The sequence below is a fragment of the Mustela putorius genome, unplaced genomic scaffold (genome assembly GCF_011764305.1).
Source record: "Mustela putorius furo isolate JIRA1106 unplaced genomic scaffold, ASM1176430v1.1 tig00000139_pilon_pilon_pilon, whole genome shotgun sequence".
NCBI lineage: Eukaryota > Metazoa > Chordata > Mammalia > Carnivora > Mustelidae > Mustela > Mustela putorius.
In genome coordinates, this window is record NW_025421293.1 from 7159551 (window position 1) to 7182899 (window position 23349).

General features: G+C 52.6%; 1 protein-coding gene across 7 annotated transcripts in view; it reads right to left on the bottom strand.

Moving 5' to 3' along the window:
* The window catches only part of CUX1 (cut like homeobox 1), a 352615-nt gene that overhangs the window by 172162 nt on the left and 157104 nt on the right, over window positions 1-23349 (bottom strand). For all 7 annotated transcript variants that reach the window (XM_045075003.1, XM_045075002.1, XM_004761600.3 and 4 more), the window contains exon 3: window positions 17310-17357. In XM_045075003.1, the coding sequence (XP_044930938.1) occupies window positions 17310-17357 (48 nt within the window). The remainder of the gene's footprint in view (window positions 1-17309; window positions 17358-23349) is intronic.

Genomic DNA, 23349 nt, shown 5'->3' on the forward strand with positions numbered 1-23349 from the left:
GCCTCTGCCAACGACATAGGACTTCAGAGGCGGACCATGTGGGCCACCTGAACTGCTTCCTGCTTGGTTCATTCATTCACTCGGTCCATAGGATTGTTTAAAGGTTGGCTAAAATGTCCCAGGAGGTGCGCCGTCCTAGCCTCGGAGGCCAGAACCGACCCTGGCCCCCTCCAAACCTTACAGGAAGTAACAGTACGGGTGCAGAGCAGGAGGAAAGTCTCCCTGAGGTTTCTTCGCTTTTTCTTTTTTCTTTTCTTTTTTAAAGATTTTATTTATTTGACAGAGATCACAAGTAGGCAGAGAGGCAGGCAGAGAGAGAGGAGGAAGCAGGCTCCCTGCTGAGCAGAGAGCCCGATGCGGGGCTCCATCCCAGGACCCTGGGATCATGACCTGAGCCGAAGGCAGAGGCTTTAACCCACTAAGCCACCCAGACGTCCCTGCTTTTTGTTTTCTTATCTGAGGTTTCTGAAATACAGTTTTTGTGAACAGATGATATATATATATAGTAAAAAAAAAATCTTAGGGTATAAAAACATACAGTGTTCAGCAAGGTTGCATAATATGAGATCAATACACAAAAATCAATTATCTTTCTATACACTGGCCATAAACCATCTGAAAGTGAGACTTTGAAATGTTCATGGATCGAGAGACTTAATATGGTTAAGATGGCAAAAGTCCCAAATCGATCTCCAGATTCGGTGCGCTGCCTGTCAGCATCTCAGCTGGCTTTGTTGCAGAAACTAAGTGAGTTGATCCCTAAAACTCATACTGAAATGCAAGGGATCCAAAACAGCCAAACAGTCTTGAAAAAAGAAAAAAACAAAGGTAGGGGACTCACACTTATCCATTTCAAAATTTACTGCAAAGCTACATTAATCAGGAATGTGTGGCACGGGTATTCAGACAGACATGCAGTTAGATCAGTGGAACAGAATTAAGAGTCCAGAAATAAACTCTCACATTATGGTTAACTGAGTTCTGACATGGGTGAAAAGACAAATTCAGTGGGAAAGAACAGTCCTTTAACAGACAAGACAAGGACAAGTAAATATCCATGTTCCAAAGCATTTGGCCGGACCCCTACCTCAACACTGTATATAGAAATTAACTCAAAATGAACCAGAGACCAAAATGTAAGAGCTAGGACTACAAAACCCCTAAACTGAAACACAACTGTAAATCTTTCTGACCTAAGATGAAACACCAAAAGCACAAACAATAAGAGAAAAATAGGGAAAGTGGATTTTACCAAGTTTAAAACTCCTGCATTACAAAGGATACTGCCAAGAAAATGAAAAGACAACCCACAGATTGGGAGAACATTCTTGCAGATCATGTACCTGATGAGGGATTAGTATGCAGAATATATAAAGATCACTCACAACTCAACAGTAAAATGACAATGAACTGAATTTAAAAATAGAAAAAATATCCAAATAGACATTTCTCTAAAGAAGGTAGACAGGTGGCCAATGAGCACAGAAAAAGATGTTCAACATCAGCAGTCATTAGGGAGATGCAAATCACAGCCACAACGAGATACTGCTTCATACCCGCTGCGGTGGCAAGTGTTAGGAAGGAGAGAAACTGGAACCCTCGTGCACTGGAGATGGAAGCATAAATGAGGCACTTTGGAAAACAGCTCGGCAATTCCTCCAAATGTTAAACAGAGTTCCCATATTAGCCAGCAATTCTACTCCTAGGTACGTATCTAAGAGCCGAAAGGTGGCGGAAGCCCGACGGCCGTCCGCTGACGAGGGGACGAACAGAAGGTGACATGTCTACACAGTGGGTTAGTACTCTGCCACAAAAAGGAACAAAGTGCTGACGCACGCTGCGACTTGGATATGTCATGAAAACATGCCAGATAAAAGAAGCCAACCACGACAGACCACACGGGGTACAATTTCATGGATATGAAATGTTGACAATGGTCAACCCTGTAGGACAGTGGTTGCGGGGGTGGGAGGGAGAATGGGAAGTGACTACACATGAGTACAGGCTTTTTTTTTTCCCAGGTGATGAGAATGTTCTGGAACCAGACAGCGGTGATGGTGGCACAACTCTGAGAATACACTAACGAACACCTAATTGTAAAAAGAAAATAGGAAGAGCAAAAAGTGTAAGAACGCAGTGAAAAGTCGGTCTCCCTCCCATCCACGTCCACCTTCCCCAGCGGCCTGGCTGTCAGGCAAGGATTCTCTTGTGCATCCTTCCAGAAACATGTTATGCATTTACAGGCGTCTGCACATACACACGGTCTTCCTTTTTTAAAAATGCAAATGGTAGGAGGGCGCCGGCATGGCGCAGTTGGTTGGGCGTTGGGCTCTCGGTTTCGGCTTGTGTCCTGATCTTGGGGTTGTGGGATCGAGCCCCACGTCGGACCCTACGCTCAGATTCTCTCTCCTCCTCCTGCCCCATTGCTTGTGATCAAACTCTCTCTCTCTCAAAATGAACGAATGAATGCGAAGGGAAGAATATTACAGATACAGCTGCCCCTTGTTTTGCAGACTTAGGAGGAGAAAGAGCTTCCTTCCCGGTGGGAGGGTGGGAGCCGCGGGGGAAGGGCAGCCTGTGTTCACAGAGCGCGCGCTGCCTTTCAGACCGGTGCGGGGTCTGCTGCGCCTGGAGCCCCAGGGGCTTGGAGGGAGAGCCGGGGGTGGAGCTGGGGACGGGGGTCAGGCCAGGGGCCCGGCTTCATGCTGAGAGGTTGGGGGTGTCAATCAGGATCCTACTGGACGGGCAGGCAACTGGGGGAGAAGAGGTGGAGGAAGCTGCGTCGGGAAGGTGGGAGCCACAGCAAGTGAGGTGAGGGAGGCAGAATTCCCGGGGCCCACTGGCAGCTGTGGGTCCCCTCAGAGTTCTGGCCGGGGTGGCTGCAGGCTGGTCATCTCCCCTGAGGTGGGAGAGACAGAGAGATGTGCGTTTGGGTGTTTGTGTGGAGGTAGTAAGTCTACGAGAGGTCACATGGGAGTTCCCGGGAGGCTGATGTGGAGAAGGGCTCAGGCCCAAGACCTCGATGTTTGGAGCCACCAGGCCCTAAACAGCCAGACGAGGTTAACCAGGGGATAAGATGGGTGTGAGTAAGGGCCCCAGAAGGCTGTGGCTGAATCCCGGGGGACTCCGTGGTATTTAGGAGCTGGAAGGATCTGGAGAACTCTATGATCAGGAACTAGATCTCGCAGCTGGGGGGCAGATTTTCCGTGACACAGGTGAGACACACATAAACTGAAAGGACCCATTCTAGGTCATGCTGGCAAACGATGATGTCGGAAGTCAAAACCAGATGTGTCTGATCCCGAAATCTATGGCTTATCGGTTTGGTTTTCTCTGCAGCTCTAGGCCTCCTCCCCGGGAAGGAGCCACCGCACGCCTGGGTAGGAAGGAACACCAGACAGAAGCCAGGAGGTGGAAGGCGTGACACAGGTGTCCCGCGTGAACACCCGTGAGTCCTCCCACCAGGCCTCCGGGCCCCATGTGCCCGCGGCAGCACGCTCCCGTGGTTCCCATGGCGGTGGCACGTGTCTGCTACATTTCAAGAAAACACCTGCTCCAAGGTTCACCCCGGGAGGATGCCAGGCCCTGGGGCCCTGGGTCAGACTTGCCCTCCCAAGCCCCTGGACTCCAGGCCTGAGGATGGCAGGGGCGTGAGCCTGGAGGTGGAGGGGCTCCCTGGGGAGCATGGCTCTGTCCCAGGTAGGTGCCAGGTCCTTCCCTCGACAGCCCCAGGAAAGAGTCCTTTCCTTAGGCTGCCAGGTGTCTCTCTTGTTACGCTGGAAGGCAAAGCAGAAGTCTCACGGGTCTCCCCATCTTCTACTCTGGAGGCAATTTTAAGACCCTTCTCAAGTCTTCTAGAATAAGCACTGGCTTTAGAGCCAGGCAGTGGCGTGCACGTCTCAGCTCTAAGGCTGGCAAGCTGGATGGCTGCGAGTAAGTTACTTGACTTCTCTGGGCTCACTTCTTCCTCTCTAGGGAAATTACCAGAAAGCCCTCAGGGCTGCGCTGTTACGCAGACGAAGTCAGATAATGTACGTGAAGGCTTCCAGCACTTAGCTGGAGCCGATGAGATGTTTTCCTTCCTCTCCCCAAGGGCAGCACTCAGAGTCGGCATGTTTTAGCGGAACCTGCTCTCCAGGTTAGTCTCCTTTCCCACTAGAGGGCTCAGCCGCGAGCTCCCCCGTGGGTCCCACCGGACTCTTACCCCTTCTCCTGCCTCTTGGTCTTCACGATGACAGGGGCTGGGGCCCGGGAACAGCCCCAAGAAGTGGCAGAACAAGACGGTCCCTGGGTGAGGCGGGAAGCTGAGGGGGGTCACGGGCCCACCCGGCCAGGTTGACTCTTTCTGGCTGGCAATGTGGAAGGCTCTGGAAGTTGTAGTTAGATGAAACGCTGGTCATGCCCCCATCCATGGCAGTGAGTGGAATGAGGTGGATGGAACCCATCCATTCTGGGTTCTAACCTGCAACCCTGTTTGTGCCACGTGCGACTCTGAGGCTCGTCTGGGCAGGTGGCTGGCTACCAAGCATGTGGCTCAAAGTCATGGCAGGGGTGGGCTCCTGTAGTCTGGGATCTGTGGCACCTGCTGGAGGGGGTGAGTATTTAGTGACGAGAGGGAGGCTCCAGGGAACCACAGATCCCAGGACAGGTAGGACTGAGCGACAGCGAGAGGGGAGGAGTTAAGAGCACGGAGTGCAGGGGTAGGTGGCGGGGTGGTGGGGGGGCGGGGTAGGGCACAAGACCTTACCTCCGGGCAGGGCACCCGCCATGCTCCTCAAGCTCACAGCTACCCGCCCACTGGGTCACTCTGGCCGGCGATAATGTCACCAGCACAGAGTGTGGGTAAGGCTATCAGAGATCAAGGAAACGGGAACTTCGAGATGTAAAACACTTTGCAAGTAACTGCCAGCAAAGAGTAGCGGAGCGGTCTGAAATAGGGGAAATAGGCCGGGCGAGAGACGGAACTCAGGTGACTCCACATGCGGGCAACGAACTCGGCTGAGCTCTAGGCTGTGATCAAACTGTGTCCCCGAGCTCCCTCCCACGGCCACGCGCACATGTCCTCGGGCCCCCCCTTTGACCATCTGCTCCGTGGTATCAGTTTCACGTAAGGAATTACTGCATTAACCTGATGGAACATAAATAAAACCTAATTAACGTCCAGACCGAGTTTCTCCAAGGGAAGAGAGATCTGCAGAAAATAAAATAGCCTAAAAATTTAAATTCCACTGTATTCGAATAAATGCCACATGACTATTACAAGTTGGATTGATTCTAGTCCAGGAAAAAAAACAAAACACAACAAACTGGGAGATAAATAAATACCACTTCCCATCATCATTCAAATCTATTCCCCCTAATCCTTCACATTTATCGTATGAGGGCAAAGAGGCACTGAGAGGTCAACGGACTTGGTGAAAGCCAAGGTCACTGGTAAGTCAGGCCTCAAACCGAGGCCTTATAACTCTGGGCCCTTAGCTTCATATCGCAACTGCCTCTTGGTCTCACATGATTTCCTGCAAAGTTCTGGGAGTGTGGGCAGACAGAATAGAGCCTTTTTAATGGACAGAGGATACTTTTGATTTAAACACCGGGGGTGTTAACCCTCCATCCAACCATCCATCCATCTGTCCATCCAACCATCCATCTACCCACCACCCACCCAAAGTTCACTGAGGGCCTCCTGTGTGCCCAGCACGGTGCCACATGAGGACACAGATCCTGCTCAACTATTAAGCGCCATGGAAGCAGCATGGGAGTTCATTACCTGCAACTACAGACCACAGTCTGGTTCAGGTCCAACCCGGCACACAGGAGTTGTTCAGCAAATACTATCGAATCAAAGAATGAATGAGTCAACACTGTCCTCCAGAAGCTTATGCTCTGGAAAGGGAGCCTGCCCTAGAGAGTGTGGCCTGAGTCAGTGGGACCAGGATCCTCTCCTGGCCTGAACAGCGTGATGAGCAACGAAGGGGGAGGCCTCTGCCGAGGTGACCCCCGCTCAGCTGGTCACAAAACCACTCTGGTGGCTCCAGGACAGGGATGCCCTGACACAGAGCCTGCTTCCCGAGTTACTGCGGAGCAGAGATGCAGGGGGCAAGAACTAGGGCTCCTTTCAGGCACGTGCATGGGTTCCTTTAGCGCGCAGGACCTCGAATTCCTTTCCTGTGACCCTCCAGTCTCTAGAGGCTCCGGTGCTGAGCCAACTCTGCCGACACCGTGTTTGGCTCACTTATTCTAGAACCATCTGACTGTCCCTCTCCATTCCAACTCAGTCCATTTCAATTCTCTCAACGCCTCCCTGGGACCCGCTGCGTGCTGGAAAACCCTCCAAGCCCTCCTTTGGGAGCAGAGTCTGCTGGGGAACCCTGTGAGAGCCCCGACTTTGGGCGGTCTGTCTCGGGGCCTCCGGTAGAGACAAATGAAAGCCGGGCAGGTGGGGGGGGCCCAACCGCACGTGGGTCCGTGCTATAAACCTCCAAGGCCTCCGCCGACGGTTACCAAGAGGATGTTAAAAATAATTATCCACTGAAAATATTAGATTTGCTCTGGATTGTTCATTACATACAATGGCTTAATAGGACTTTTATTGAATAGCTGCAGAGCTCTGGGCCGAAATCAATTTGCCATACACTCGGAATTTTGATGTGTGCTGTTGACTTCCACAACACGGAGCAATTTGTAATAGCTTCGGCTCGCTGTTGTTTCCAAAGCTCTGCTACATCACAAGCATTTATTTCTGACCACAAAATTACATTTATTCAACAGAAAGCAGCTCCGGGTCTTTAAGAGGTTAACTTCTGGAGTGCTTGGCTGCTGGCCAGCCCCTGGCGGAGGCGCGGCGCGGGCGCAGTGGCACACGCGGTGGCGGCCGCGCCGGGCGGGCGGCCGTGATTAATGGGCCGCTGAGTGCGCCCCTCTCCGCGCGCACACGGCTCGCTCCCCTGCTTCCATAGATCACGGGCTTAGCCTCCGCATATCTGACTGAAATTGAATTTGGCTTCTCTCTCAACCGTTCATTTCCTATGTTAGGCAAGGTTATATCCTTTTCTGCATGAGCAGAACCAAACTAGCTGCAGCTACAGAGGGGAGAATGTGTTTTCAATTAGGAAGCTGGCCTGCACGCGCAACCGCAGCCCCGCCGCTGCCCTAATGGAGCCGTCATGGAAGGAGCCTCCAGGAAGACACCGCACGGCGCCGGGCCCTCGGACAGCACTGCGAGGTAATTAAAGCACGGTCACCGTCACCATCGCGGCCACTGCAAATGCCACTGGCATCCCCTCAAGTAGCACACACGTGAAAAGTTCTGAGCATCTGCAGGTGGCTGTGATGCTATGTGGGCTGAGAAGCAAGACCCCTCCTGCCCCGCCCCCCACCTCCCAGAAAGGGGTCAGGAGAGCAGGAGAGGCTGGGGTCCTCGTGAAGCCCGGTCTGCTCCAAACTCGCCTGTCGGGGACACTGGGTCCCGACTCACAGATGGCCCCGGAGCCCCTGCGTAGAAGCAGCCTCGACTGTCCTTGTGGGTCCCCAGGAGCCTCGCGGGGGGTCTCGCCCAGAGCCCCCGCTGAGTACTTATTAATGGGGAGGACATAAGAGGGTGAGGCGTCGAGCAGAGGAGGGCGTGCTGAGCCGGCGCCGGAAGGCAAGGAGAGGGTATGAGGTCAAAGGGAAAAGGGAACTACTCGGCCTGAGCTGGGTCTTCAAGGATGGGAATGGGTCTTCCGGGTCAGGGAGAGCAGAAGGTTCAGAAGATGGAGGCCATGGCTTTACGAGAAGGTCAGAGGCAGGAAACCACAGGGCATGTCTGGGGACAGGACACAGACCAGTCTGGCGGGAGCAGAGGCCAAGGACCGAAAGCCGGGACACAGCTTTAAAGCTCCATCAGGGCGCACCCCACCTGCCCGTGCAGGGAGGCCAGCCCCGTGGTTCCTGCCGGCGGCTGTGCACGAGCCTCGGTGGGGACTTTGTCCAGTTCCAGCTGCTCGGCCCGGGCCCAGGCAGCTGAGTTTCTGGGAACACAAGGGTGATTCTCAGGCAGCCCGTCGGTCCCTCCGAGGACAGGCTCGGGGAACCAGCCGTCTGGCCTAACCCTGTGTGACACCAGCCTGTCCACAACACTCCGCGCGGCACTCGCTGAGCGCGGGCATGACGGGGCCTTGCAGAAAAATGGGTGAGAGGGGACCACACTCCTGACAGGCTGTCCTGTGCCTGTTTGAATGCTCCCACTGACAGGAAACTCACTCCCTTCCATGAGCCCTCGCTCTGTTTCTCAGTGGCTCCAACTGCTGACGAATGCCCTCTTCTGTTCTGCTGATGACGGTCAACCCAAGTATCTGTCCACTGAGTCATACCGTTCCTAAGAGCTACGGGGCTCCCTGCCGCCTCTCTCGCTCACCCGCTCGTTTCACAGAAGAGCAAAGTCGGACGGGAAGGAGGCCCGGGAGCTGCCCGAGGTCACAGGAGTGAGCGGCAGCTCCTGGGCCGACTCCCAGGTCCTTCCAACTCCTGTGACACGTCCTCCGGAGTAAAGCGCTCGGACGCTCCGGCTTTATTTAGACGTGGCCTTTAGATCTGAGCGCTGAGATTCGTTACTGATACGGCTACTGGACGTCCTCGCAACTTGGGGCAACTTTTAACGAAGTCATAGACCATTTACCCACTATGAATTCGCTTCATCTATTCCTTGATTAAAATCTGTCAAACGGCCCTGCAAGTAGGCACAGGGCCTCGGTCTGCCCCGGCCTTCCCTCTGGCGCCCGGTCCCCCAGAGCGCTGCCCCCGCTCAGCCCGCTCTGCCGGACGCTCCTTCGCCAGCCCGGAGCCTGCCCGGTCCTTCTCGCCTCTCCGGGCTCACTCCCCGCGCCACCTCCCAGGAGAGACCCGCTCTACCTGCCTGCCTGTCTGAATCCCTTCACAGTACGCGTCCCGTCTGACGAGACTCTCTGTCTCTGTTACGCTTCCCTGCGTGACAACAAAGGCTTCAAGGCAGCAGGGGCTTGGCTGCAGTGCCCAGGGTTCGAGCCTCAGCTCCTGCTTGGCCCAGGGCGGTGTGCGGTCAGAGGGCTTCCCTGAATGAGAGAAGGAATGGGAACCAGAGAGGAAAACCCAGCACCAGAGGCGAGGCGGGCTCAGAGCCCTGCTGGCGTATGGACCTTCAGGACTGAGGCAGGTTCGATCTGGTCCCTTGTGCGGGCCAGGGGCCAGGGGACTCGGGCAGGAAGCTGCCTGCCATTGGTGGGGGGAGGGGGCGGGGAGTCGGCTCCTCTGGGGGGCACAGATCAGTCTGTAGTGACGTGTGCCTGCCCCCTGTTACGGAGATTTGTGCCCACAGAGGACAAGGCGTGCAGGGCAGCATCTACAGGAGAAGGGCTGGTCGGAAGAGGAGGGGAGCCTCAGAACACGCGCAAAGCTGTCTGCACAAGATGAGCACCCATTGTCCTTATCCGCGACCGGGGAGGGGCGCTAAGACGATGGAGGGCGGAAGGTGTCACTTCCCTGTTCCCCGCACAGTACTGGAGGCACCGGCGTGGGTCGCAGTCCTGCCACGATCACCCAGGTGCCTCTGGGTCGCTCCTTCCCTCTCCGGGCACAGGTTCCTCATCTGTGAAATAAGGATGCTGCTTCCCCCCCAGTCCATCCAGTGGACGCCTACTGCATGCGCACGGGGGCCAGGGGTGGGTACACAGAGGCCGTGCAGACCTAAAGAGTCCAGAGAGAGTGGGTGGGCACAACCGAACCCACAAAGACCAGGACAACAGCACTCGGGCCAAAGGAGACGGTACTACAAGAGAAACACGAAGGGCCCTTGGTGTGGGCAGGCAGAGGCGGCTCCGGAGGGCAGGACGGTTGCAGCGAGCACCAAGAAGGGAGGAGAAGGGGGTCGGACAGGGGGTGGGCTGCAGCCAGGCCGGGAACCCTGAAGGCTGAGGTCAGGGTTCTGTGCCTGCCTCAAGGGCGCGGGAGCCACGGAAGCGCAGTGCTCCTGCTCCCGGCAGACGCGCAGGGCAGGAGCTGGAACGCAGAGGAGGCCCGGTTCGGGAATGACTCACTACGGTGGCCTCGGTGACACATGACAGCTTTGGACAGGCTGTGGATGGCAGGGAGGGAAAGATGCGGGCAGACGAGGGCGCTGGGAGGAAGGATGGAGGAGAGCGGGGCGGACGGGCGAGCAGGCGTCCTAGATGCCCGCTGAGGCTGCCGGGCGCATCGCAGGGCCGTTCCTGAGCAGGGAGGGGAGGCAGCAGGAGACCCCAGCAGGGACGGAAGCTGGAGATGGCATGGTTGAGGGCTCAGAGTCCTCTCCCACGGGTCACCCGAGCTGTACTATGCAAGAAGGCAGTCTCATGTGAGTCTGGAACTCAAAGGAGACAGTCGGAGCCAGACACCTGAGTTTCCAGAGACGGGTCCTGGGAGATGACCGCCCAGCGTGCCGTCGCTCAGAGGGCTGGGAGCCAAGGAGCTGCCCAGGAAGACTGAAAATCAATACCCAGAGAAGTGGATGGAAAGCCAGGAGGGCTTACTATTGGGGGATGTCGAAAGTCAGGACCGGCACGGAGAGGAGCCGTCGGGCGGCCTGAACGCCCCTGAGTTGAGAGAGCCAAGGACGATGAGGGTCAAGGGTAAGGGGACAGACGCCAGACGGGGGTGGGCTGAAGAGTCAAGGGGACACATAAGAGTGGAGACAGCTCTCGGGAGAAGCCCGGCCCAGAGGGCTGGGGGATAAGGCAGGCACCTGTCCACTCACTCTGTGTCACGAGGGAACATATTAGCGCTTACAAAATGCAGATGAGCAGCGATCGAAGACCCAGGACGGGGGTCCCTGCTGGGCTCTGGTTCCTCAGAAAGCCAGAGAGGAAGGGGCAGCGCCTTCCCAGTGTCGTGAGGACGGGGTGGGCTTATGCTCGGAAAGCACCCAGCACGGCACGTGGATTCGCTTCGCATGCCACGAATGCCATTTCGGACACTCACACAGCCCCGCCACAGCCCCATGCACGGCCTCACCGGAAGCATCCACTCGCCTGGAGATTAAAATTTATTTTATTTCATACATGAAATGCAAAGAGAGGGGAGAATGCCAAAATACGATCCCGAAGCTACTGCCTCCTAAGCCTGTGTCTTCCTTTTTGAAAAAGGTCGCTCGTGCTTACTAAAGAGTATATAAAGTATACAACAACAACAACAACAACAAAAATCCACCAACAAAAAAACCCGAGCACCTGTGAGTAGGAACACCGTCGTGACCTTTGAAGCCTCCTTGGGCCTAGCTAGGATAACCTGTATTCTGAATTTCCCACTTAACCTTTTCTTTATGGGTTTATTACATAATAAAAATATATGCCTAGACAATGTCAGCTCAGTAGTGCCTGTTTTCTTGTCATTCATTCTCCCTTGCCAGGACGTTCTCTGCCTAGTCTTTCCACTGCTGATGAAAACGCGTTGTTTCCGCCTGTTCGCGAGTTTCAGACACTCCTGCCCTGGCTTCCGGGGGCCCATGTTTCAGCTTAGTTAGAATTTACACTCAGGAGTGGAAGCGTGGGGTCAAGGTGTGTGCGCTTTCGTAGCTCCAGTATCTGTCGCCAGACTGGTTTTCACAACAGTTACACAATTTCCACTCCTACCTTGGGTTTTGGATTCTAGCCAACCTGGAAGCCAGGAGAAAGCTGTGTTTCACTTATTTTAATTTGCATTTCCCTGATTATGAGGTTGGGCATCTTCTCATGTGTTTATTGACACATTCTGATTTTCTCTGAGGATGCTGTTCGTGGCTTTTGCCCAGTTTCCTACTGGGTTATTTGACTTTTTCTTATGAACAGGTAAAAGCTTTTAATACTTCCTTAATACTAATCCTTCGTTAACTATGTGTGTGGCAACTGTCTCCTCCTGATTTTTTTTTTTTTTTTTTTTTTTTTTTTTTTTTTTATTTATTTTTTTTCTCCTCCTGATTTGTGACAGGGCCAGGGATCCCCCATAAGAGATCTGTTTACAGTTGGGCTGGTCCTACCAGCACGATTTGCATCAGAGACATTTGGTCTTTATTATGAAAAAGATTCAGATGAGTTTAGATTATCCAACAGATAAACTGTCTTGAGAAAGGTGAGCCTTTTCCTAATATACACAAAGGTAAAACTGCGCAGGCAGTGCCCCAGGCTTACTCTGCCACCTTCTGTAGGCTGTCTTTCTGTAATTAAGTAAATAAAGCTTTTCCTTAAAACTTTTAATGCAGTTAAAGTGTAACAGTTCCTTCCCTTATGGTTTCCAAGAAATCCTATGCAACCCGAAGTCATCATATGCTATATTTTCTTCTGCAAGGTTTAAAGTTTTGCCTTGAGTCTTCATTTGTAATTTGTGTCTGCATATGGTGTGAGGTATGGATCCAATCTAATTCCATAAGGATAACCAATTATCAGAGGACCATTGATTGAAAAATCCGCCCTTTCCTCACTGATCTATAGTCCTGTTTTTGCAACACTCATGGCTTCTCTACATGCACTGGTCAGTTCCTGACTTCTTTATGATGTCCCATCAGGGTATCTGTCTATCCCGGAGCCAATCACTGGTAGCCTTCCATCACGTGGCACGGAAAACCCCCACCTTGTTCTTATTTCAAGCTACCTTCACCACTACTGAGCCCACCTGCTCTCGCTGATCACTTCTGGAATCAGTTTTTCAAAAGTTTTGTGAAAAATTCTGTTGGAATGTGGACTGGAATTCCAATGACTCCCTCTAATCAATTTGGAGGAAATTGATTATTATTAATAATAGTGAGAATTTCTATCCTTGCATACCTTCTGTCCCTCTACTTAAGTCCCCCTTAATACCTTTCAGTATAAATGATCCACTTTTCTCCAGAAAGAGTTCCTATGCTTTATTTTATTTATTTCTAGGTATCCTTTATTTTTTGTCGCTAACTCTAGCTGTATTCTTTTCAGTTTTCTGTCAGTGTAGAAGTATGTAATTACTTCTGTATATTGATTTTGTATCTAGCAACCTTGTTAAATAATTGAGGGCTTCTTTGAAAAATGATAGTTTTGTTTCTTCTGTGATAATACTCGATCTTTTTCTTGTCTTCTGCAGTAGCTGAAACTTCTAGTACAATGTCGAGTAAAAGCAGCAATAGTATACTTACTTGTCTTGCTCCTGGTTTCTAAGGGAATATTTTTGATGTTATTGGGTATAATGATTTGTTGTAAGTCTTTCGTAAATACTTTCCCCCAGTTAAAGACGTTCCCCTCTATATCATATGGCTGGTCGGTTTTTTTGTTTTTGTTTATCATGAATGGATGCTGAATTTTATCAGATTCTTTTCCTCTATTAAGATAATTTCTCCCTTTAATCTGCTAAGGATATTAATGTGCATTAGTAAATTTTTCTAATGTTAAACCAAACAGCATTCTTGGGATACACGGAACTTGACAGATTCCTTACTAACACCCCTTTGGGGACTTTTGCTTATCTATTCACAAATACGATGGACTTTGAATTTTCTTTTCTTGTGCTATCCTTGTCTGGTTTTGGTACCCAGGTTACACTAACTTTGCAAAAGGAGGTTAAGAATGTTCTTTCTTTTTCTATTTCCTAAAGGAGTCTGCACAAGAGCAGAACTTCTCTGTTTCGTGAATGACTGATAGGATTCTCCTGAAAACCGTCCCTACCTGATGGAAACGTTTCCGCGACAGTTAACAAGGCTACTCAGGGTTTCCATTTCTTTTTTAATCAGCTTTGGAACATTCTAGTATTCCAAAAATGTGTCTGTTCTGTTTAGGTCTTAAAATTTTTTGGCATGAAATTGACCATAATATTCCCTTACTGTTTTTTTTAAAATCTCTGATGTGGCTGTAAAGTTATCCTGTTACCATCACTAACCTTTTCTTTTCTGATTAGGAAGTATCTTCAAAGAACCAATGTGGTAGTCTCGTCAAAGAACCAATTTCTGAGCTATTTCTCTCTTGGGTCTTTTTTTTTTAATTCTTATATACTTTTATTATTATTTGTATTTATTCTTTCCTTCTTCCTGTTCTCTTTGAGCTTATTCTGTTGTAATTCTCTAACTTTTTAAGCTGGATGCTCACAGGTTTTCAGTCTTTCATTTCCTCCCCGATATAAGCATCTAAGTTATTTCTTAAGAGGATTTTCCTCTCTGAGAACATTTGTCTTAAGCACCTAGCTCCCCTACAGCCAAGAGGAGGAGGACCCAAACTAACTCCTTCCCCCCTCAAGCTTTTTTTTTTTTTTTAAGATTTTACGTATTTATTTGACAGAGAGAGATCACAAGTAGGCAGAGAGGCAGGCAGAGAGAGAGAAGGAAGCAACCTCCCTGCTGAGCAGAGAGCCCGATGCAGGACCCTGGGATCACGACCTGAGCCAAAGGCAGAGGCTTTAACCCAGGCCCTCCCCCCCACCAACCTTTCATACCAGGAACCATTGTCGGGAGGAGAAGCAAGGAGAGGCAGAGACAATTTCCACGAGTTAGCACTTTCCCAGAGTGTGTTACTTCACTGAAGGGACTGTCTGAATCGCCGGACTAAAACAAGTCTTAAACTGGATTGACTGCTGAGGTGGCCCCTTCTCCCTCACTGATCAGTTGGCCGGGCTTGTGAAACAGGCAAACCTAGGTATGGCCACCAATCAGTCAATGCTTCAAACAAATACAGGCATTCGCTACTTTCTCTTAAAGCTATTTCCTGAGCAGATGTGCTTGGTGCCCCTTTCTCCTCATGAGCCTGAAGAAAGGGGGGAGGCCAAAATGCTACCTCCGGAGGCCCTCACTGCTGAATCACTTATTCCCATGACGGTACAACACACTGCAAACACGCCCTCCTGCAGGAACTCTGAAATCCTATGTGAATTTCTCGCTGTCTGAAAAAGATACCTTCTTCTTTGTTTTGTTTTTTCTTTTCAGGATCTCAAATAGTGAAGTTGTCTATATAGATTCCAAGGCAAAGAACACATTTTCACAATGCCATACCTTGTTCTGGGGGAACGCAAGCACTTTGGGATAAATTCAAAGATTATAGCCAATAAATACAGTTGCATTCAGCAGGCACTGATGAAGGATACAAGAGTGATCCTCTGATTAGAGAAGGCAGCGTTTTAGAAAAACGAGCTGAATGGATCCTGACCCATCAAAGCACCGAGACACGCTGGCTTCTGGCCTTACTCATCAGAAAACCGACCCTGTCACGTGGTCCCCGTCTGCAGCTGCCCTCTGCGATGAACGTTCCTTCTTCAGAAAAAAGGCGGAGTTGGCCCTTTCTACTTAAATTAGCTTACTAGAAAGCACAAATTATTTAATATAAACAGAGCAATTAGCAATGGTAAATATTAGCAGTGCTATAAAAATATTTATTTTTCAAATCACCTTTGTTAAAAAAAAAAGGGAATTAAAAAATCTGGATGTCTCCTGGGCATTTTGAATTTAATATATCTGGAAGCACACCCACTACCTCATTCGGAATGTGGGGTAATCTATAACAGAAGTGGGTTACATTCTTATGAGTGAGAGGGTGTGAAGACTGTTTTATACTGGAGGAAAATATGTATGTAATATAATGTAGTATGAACGTGTGTGGGAGGGTGAGGGAGTAGATGTATATAAATACGTATACGCCCATGCCTGAAGTACAACACGTGAACTTGGTTGAACCCCAGATCAGGGGCAGGGCAGTTATAAAAAACATTTGGGGAGTGACTAGGGAAGACGGATTTGGGATGGAATTTTAGCTACCGCGGAATGACTGCTGCTTTCCTAGGTGGGATACTCGGGCTGACGTGGTAATATTGGGGAACAGCCTGACTTTTCGGAGACGCACGCGTGCATGTGTTTAGGGGTACGGAGCCGGGCTATCCGCATGTGCTTTCAAATTCTGAGCGAAAGGGCAGCAGGAGCAAACGTGGCGAAATGCTCGTGTGCGGTTGAGTAGGGATAAAGGGGGTATGCATGTTCACTCGACTAGATCTTTCTCCTTTTATGCAGCTTGGCAATTTTTCCAACAGAATGAAAAACAAGCAAAAACCCAAACCGGCACACTGGGCTATTTCGGGGGCAGAAACACTAAGCCACCGGGCCTCACAGAGCTGCTGAACGGGTAAAAGAAGAGATGGGATCAATGCGGGCAGGTGTAAGGTGACAGTGGCCCTCGGAAAACCAGGGTTCGGAGACGCATTTGTGAGGAAAGGCAATTCATGTCCTTCCAGCCCTGGGACAGTGATACCCCCGGGCCTGCCGGGGCTGAGCTCGGGAGGGCTTCCTGCGGCAGGGGGCGGTGAACAGAAGGGCCTTCTATGGTGTCCCTCCCGACACCTGCGGCGGCGCCCGAGGTCCCTGCTCCTTCCTGCACGGCAGGCCTTGCCCTCTGCTGTCACCTGCTCCCTGGAGACTCTGCCCGACGGCAGCCCCGACCCCTGCGTCTGGAGCTCCGGGCCCAGGATGCTGGCGTCCTCACAGCGTGTCCCAGAAGCCCTCTAGAAGCTGCCGTCTCACTACCTCAAACCCTGCCTCCTCCCCGCGTGCTCCGAAAATGCAATTCTCAAGATGCTACCGATGGGGGTTCTCCCGAGGGCCCCGAGAAAGGCTTGTTCTCATCACCACTGCCATCGGTCCCACAGCGGGAGCAGAGAGCCGGGGACGGCCACCTCCACGACAGTAACGACATGGCTGGTTTTCTGAAGTTCCTCGAGTCTCCAAAGAAGGCAGGGGGGGAGCAGGAGCATCACCCACCGCAAGGGCCCCCATCTGCGGGGGCTGCCCGACCTCGTGTCAGACGGCGCGATCCTTCTCTGGAAGGCCTCGGGGGACAGCTCTCCCTTCCACCGAGCCCAGGCTCGCTCCTCGGGGCTGCCTGTTGCTCTTTGTTTCCAGCCTCGAGCCAGTGAACTCCCTCCTTCCCCGGCAGCTGGGCGGGAAAGCACCAGGTCGCCCCCCTTCATGCTTCCCGCATGGGAGGGCCTCCCGGGGGCAGCGGCCCCGGGCCTGTGAGGCTGGGGAGGCCCGCGGGCTCCTGAAGCCTGCAGCGTGGACACACCCCGTCCTCTGGGTGAGGCACAAGCACGCAGGCCGCTTGGCCGCGAGTCACCCACATCCCCCCACACTTCAGCTTCGGTTCCGCTCTCCACGCGGGTCTTAACTGAGGACCCGGCGGAAACATCACACCAGGAGGCACAAAACCCACATGACATTGAGTTAGTGCAGCTGGGAAGGCTCCATCTGGGCGAGCACCTTCTGTCAACGGCATTTATTTAATGAGAATAAAAGGCAAGCGCAATGAGCTAGGAGGGGTGGCTCAGGATGTGAAGCGAACAGAGACGCTTACCTCGCCCTGGAAGCTCTTCAGCAGCGGCGCTACGTGCTTGCGCAGATCCTGGAGCAGGAGCGGTGGGTCAGCAAACGGCCGTGGCAGAAGGAAAGAGAAGGGAAACATTCGTTAAGGCTTCCTAGAAACAGCTTTGAATTCAGCGACAATCCCCGTCAGACAAAGCCATCCTGGTGCCCTCCCCTGCCTGTTTCCTTCACTCGGACAACATAAATCCCGCCGCTGGCGCTCCGTAATGTCAGTGAACTTCCTGGGGAAGGAGACCACTAGGGCCCCTTCTAGCCGAGTCCCAGCTCTACCAGTCTTGCTCTGAATGGGCGAGGGGCTTGAGCGTTGGCTAGTGTCCGTTGCAGACCACCTGCTTAGTAGAAAATCGAGCTTTTCTAACATTTGACTCATGTGTATCTGAAAAGGATCCGGGACCAGCATCCTGCATTTTAGCTCTGTCTTTTGAGCGCTGTTACTGGGGGTTATGTCTATTTTGGATCCGTGTCTGATCCGCTCAATGGACAGTTTCATTCCAAGCCCTCAGTACCCCTATCCTGACAATGGAACACCCCAGAGGAACGTCTGTATGATCTCCTCGAGCATATTTTTTTTCAAATGAAGTGACTGATGCACCACGTAGTGATTATAGATAATAAGACTGTATTATAGACTTCAAAGCTGCAGAGAGACGAGATCTTAACTGTTCTCAACACAAAAGAGGAACGACAATGATGTAGTGTGATAAAGGCGTTAGCTAGCCCGACGCCAGCGGCAATGCCGCCATATGGAAAAGCGCCGAACCGACCCATCTTCCCCTCCACCTTACACAACATCGCGTGGCAACTGTAGCGCCACGAAAATAGAATGAAGTAACTGAGAATGTGTGCTTTGAAGACTCTGAAATATACTCAAATAACGCAACTTCTCCTTCATCGAGAATGGGAGCAGACGAGGTATCTACAGAGCAGATCGGCTTTAGTAAGCCTGGCCCAAGGCCAGGCATCTACCTAGTTTCAGGTCCCAGAGCTGACGCACATGCCGACTGGTAAGTGCTGGTAAATGCTGGACATGGGCCAATCAACCCATAACGCAGGAAGGAGGTAACGTATTATTTCAGGATAAGAGCCCCCAGGTGCCACAGGGAGAGCAGACAGGAAGGGTAATAAACCCAGATGAAGGAGGCGAGCAGGGCTTTCACAGAGGAAGCAGCATCTGGGCTGCAAAGGCGGACAGGACCTTCTTGGGCCGGTTCTCAGTGTGCCCATCTGTGCACGCTGCCTCGAGCCCGCCGTCAAATACACAGGTGCTACTGGGCAAATGCAGAGTCTGGACTTGTCTACAGCTCCTGGGTCAGAACTCAGTCCGTACGATGGAAAGAGGCTGGCAGAGCCCTGATTCCGAACTCGGGCCCGGCCGCTCACTCTGGGAGTGCGGGATGCCACTCCACGTCTAGAAGTTCAGCTCCCTGCACTCCAACGTGCGCCAGGGTAACTGTGTCTTCCCCGAAACACAAGCAGCGGGGACAGCACTGCTCCCGGCGTGGAGTAAGTACTTAATAACACGAACCACCTTTACTATTGCAAGTAATAGTAGTCACCACTCAGGGAAAGGCCTTCTAGCACATTTGGAGTCACCCTGAATCCGTCTGAGCGCACAGAAGACAGCCTTCTCTGGAACCAGGATTTCCCAGTCTTGTTTGAAGGTGGATGACGGGGGAACCCCTGCCCCCCACAAAGGGGTGGCGGACAACCCCTCAGCCTCTCCTGCTCCGGACGCTGTGATTCTCTAAGCAGACCCCCAAGGTGACCCGTCGTTGTCAGCTCTGCACGCACAGGGGCACGTGGGCACCCGCTCGATCCTCCGCTAAGGGATGAACAGGATTCTGTGTTCCTTCTGCCGAGCACCTAACCCGCCGGCCCTTCTTCCATCCTGAGCTCTGAAACCAGCTCCCGCCCTCACCGAGCTGAGCTGCATTAGGAACAACAGCGGCTCCTGGTGTTTCCTGCTGCTGTGTCTTTGGCGCTTTCCTCCGAACCGGGGCCCTTAACCATTGTGGGTCATGAAGGCTTCTGAGAATCTTCGGGAATCTATTCCCTCCAGCTGTGACTCTGCAAATGATTTTGCAGTGGCCTTCCTGAAGCCTACCCACACAGCCCAGGTTAGGACCCTTCGTTCCAGCCCGTGCTGTCCAAGATGGAGCTAGTGGCTACTTACACTTAAATGTAACTTCATCTATATTTAAACGTAACTTAATTAAACTGAACTTAAAAATCCAGTTCCTTCCATTGAGGAAGCCACATTTTAAATACTTAGCAGCTGCACAAGGCTGGCGGCTACCACGCCAGGCAGCACAGAGCCAGGTTCCCCCAACACCGCTGAGCGATCTCTTAGACAGGCTACATGCTAAGCTCTCTGCCAAACACAGCTAACCCACGCTGCCTTGCACTGTGACCCCGTAGAAGTACTTAATCAAGAAGCATTAATGTTTCCCTTTTAATTACACATTTTCCCGTATGTCGCATTCCTAAGGGTGATACCATTACTTCCCTGGAGAAGGCAGTAAGCTTGTTCCTCCGCTACTTCCTTTTCTATGTTCTTATACCAAGTTCAACGACATAAAAGGCAGTCAAACTCTTTATCAGCCTCTTCCGGAATAAATAAGGCCATCTGTGCTAGACCGCCCCCAAGGGCACCCACGTCCCTCCCTGGACCTGGGGGTCTATGAGGTTAGGGACGGTGCAGACGGGAGAAAGTCAGGGACCCTGAGTTTGGGGAGACGCGCCTGGATGGCCCATGGGAGCAGGCGGCCAGGAAGAGGGCGAGAAAAGTCCCTTAGCCCTGTGTCTCTCGGGAGGAGGGAAGATACAATGTACACCTAAAGCTGGTAAACGAGGATCCGGGGATGGAAAGGGGGGGATCACCCTGGATCCCAGTCAAGGTCAATGGTAAAAGCCCATGTCGTAACCACAAGGAAATGAGCCACGCTCCTTTGTCAGAAACCTGGGAACATAGGTAATGACGTGGGAGGTCTAACGTGAACAGCCCACTGTGGGTTGGGGACAGCCCAGTCCCCGGCCCTCCTCCTCCGTCCCTGGGGCAATGACAGACAGGTGGGATAAGCCCACTGCACTACTCTCGTCACAAACTGCAAACCCAAGATGATGCATGGGGTTTGCTGTTCGTTTTCCGAAAAGGCTGACTTGGAGGAAGGCGGCTGGTGAACGTGGCACGGCTGCATTCTCCGGTGTTCTCACCAAGCTGCCTGGTGCTCGGGTGCACGTCCCAGTGGGTAAGGAGGAGCTGGGGAACATTCACGAGGCAGTGTTGGCCTAGTCCGTGGCCCGCAAGCTCGGCTTCCACAGATGGGCCGAGTATCGTCCTCTCCCGAGGCCACAAACCGGGGCGCCCGAGTGGCTCAGTCAGTTAGGTGTCTGACTCTTGATTTCGGCTCAGGTCATGGTCTCAGGGTCATGAGATCGAGCCCCGTGTGGAGTTCTACCCTCAGCAGGGAGTCTGCTTGAGGAATCTTTCTGGCTCTCCCTCTGCCCCTCCCCCCGCTTTCTCTCTCACTTTCTTGAATAAATAATTAAAAAAAAAAGATTTTATTTATTTGACAGAGAGAGAGATCACAAGCAGGCAGAGAGGCAGAGGAAGAGAGACAGGAGGAAGCAGGCTCCCTGCCAAGCAGAGAGCCCAATGCGGGGCTTGATCCCAGGATCCCGAGATCATGACCTGAGCCAAAGGCAGAGGCTTAGCACAGAGCCACCCAGAAGCCCCTCAAATAAGTCAATCTTTAAAAAAAAAGAGTCCACAAACCCATGTTCATCTACTTTGTAAAAATAAGATGTGAACAGTTCGAGGACAGTAACTTCGACGTGATGCTTGTCCACATCGGTGGACCCCATTGGTAGGTACCGTCGCCCCTCCCAGGCCTGGGCTTCGAGAGGGCCCCTAGGGAGCTAGGCTGAGCCCCCCGCCCCACCCTCGTATCATCTGCAGGCCTGCCTTGCTGGGTGGAAAGCCTTAAGAGTCCCCTTCCCTGATGGCCCTTGAGCTCTGGAGAGGGGACTCCTAAGGCTTTCTACGTGTCCAGATCTGGAAACTGGGACCTGGAAGCAGCCAGGCCCAATGCCACAGGACGTGCTTCCTCTTCCCTCCAGACTGCGGGCTGCTCGAGGGCAGGGAGTAGGTTTTAGTCCCCCTGCAGAGTCCCAGAGCCGGAAGCCAACCCTGGGCTGGACAATATTTTGCTGCGGAAATCTAGGCACGAGAGGATTTAAACCTTGCGTGGGTCCGCCACCCCTTTCCCGGGTGGGTTGATCCCACCTCATGCAGTATGAGGGCAGGGCTGCAGGTGTGGGCCCCCCAGGGGCACCAGGTGCCCTTTGGGGCCCACAGGCTGGTTGGCCCCAACACGAGATTGCTCCCCGGAGACTGAATGTGATGTCAGCCCGTTTCTACAGGAGCACTGATCCCAGTCTCCTGCGGGTCTGAGACGGAGCCTGGTACACTGCAGGACCTCCGAAGACACGGCGTGGGGGCATGAGTGTGTGAGCGGGAAAGAAGCGGCTGAACAACCCCTCAGAGTGCATCACAGACCTGCCGGGGTAAGGCGGCGCCTACATCAGAGCCAGGTCCACGGTCCAAGCCAGCGGCGCCCACCGAAAACCAGGCACCGACCACCTATGCACCTTAAAATTTTCCACAACGAGATGGAAAGAGCAAAAAGAAACTGATGAAATGAATCCATCCAAGATCTTTTCATTTCCCATATAATCAATGTAAAAATGAATTTAATGTATTATTATTATTTACTTAACTGACAAAGAAGGATACTTCTTTTTCTCGTGTTAAGCCTCTGAAATCTGCCATTTTATAGCTCGGCACATCTCGCTTTGGACTGGCCACGCGTCAGGTGCCTGCCCCAGCCCCCGCGCCCCGCCACCCCATCATCTCATGGAGCAGCTCAGGGCTACGAGAGGCGGCAGGCAGCAATCGGGACTCTCGTGGGAGAGCGGGTTGAGGCTGGCCAGTCCCCCGCTCTCAGCCGATCAGAGGGAAGAACAAGGATGAGGAGAAGCGGGAGGACCGCCAGGGGAAGGGATGCGTCACAGACATGAGGCGCGACAAAACCGCTGGGTTTAGCAGTCGGAGCTCGTGGTGGCGTCGGGGCGCCCCGAATGGACTGGGGATGGGAAGCAACCTGTGAGGGGCTTAGGCGCTGGCGCTCTGAGCTCCAGAGAGAGATGGGGACGGCGGGGAAGAGGGTCTCAGGCTGAGTGAACGCCAGTTCTCGTGACTGAGTGTGTGACACACAGCAGCCCTGCCAACAGAAGGGACAGACACCCACATTTTACAGCCGAGGAGACGTGAGGCTCAGAAGAGGAAGGAAACTTGTCCAAGGCCTGTGCCACAGCGAGATTCTGTAAAAGAATCAATCACCTCGGCCAGGTGTGGGCACCGGGATGACAGCTGGGGCCACCTGGACAGTGACATGGGGCGGGGCACACACGCATCACTCAGAGGAGTCCTACCATGGGCCCAGACTCAGGGGGGAAATGGTGAACCTGGACAGGGTCGTGGAATGTGAAAGGTGACAGGGTCCAGGCATCTGGGAACCCCATGGGTGACAGAAGAGAGGGCAGGGCGTGAGCGCAGGGAGGTCACCCTGCAAAGCAGCGCCTCCTGCTGGGCTTGCCCTCAGTGACCCCGCAGCCCACCAGCCTGGCTCGGGGCCCAGCTCGTGGGAACACCTGCTTGGACAAGTGGAAGAGAGGATACAGGTGTCCCTGTGTTCTGTCACAGCTCTCCGGGATGGCAGAGGAGCCGAGCCTCCCATCGTGACTGAATTAAGGAAACTCATCTCCACTGTCCCTGTTTGGACCAACCCACTGCACAATTGTTCCCTAGGACGTAGTCACATCTCATGACAAGCTTGCTCAAACAACCTTTTAGATAGACATTTCTAAATTCTTTTTTAAGATTTATTTATTTGAGAAAGAGAGAACGAGAGTGCATGTCCCTAGGGCCAGGGAGCAGAGAGGGAGCAGCA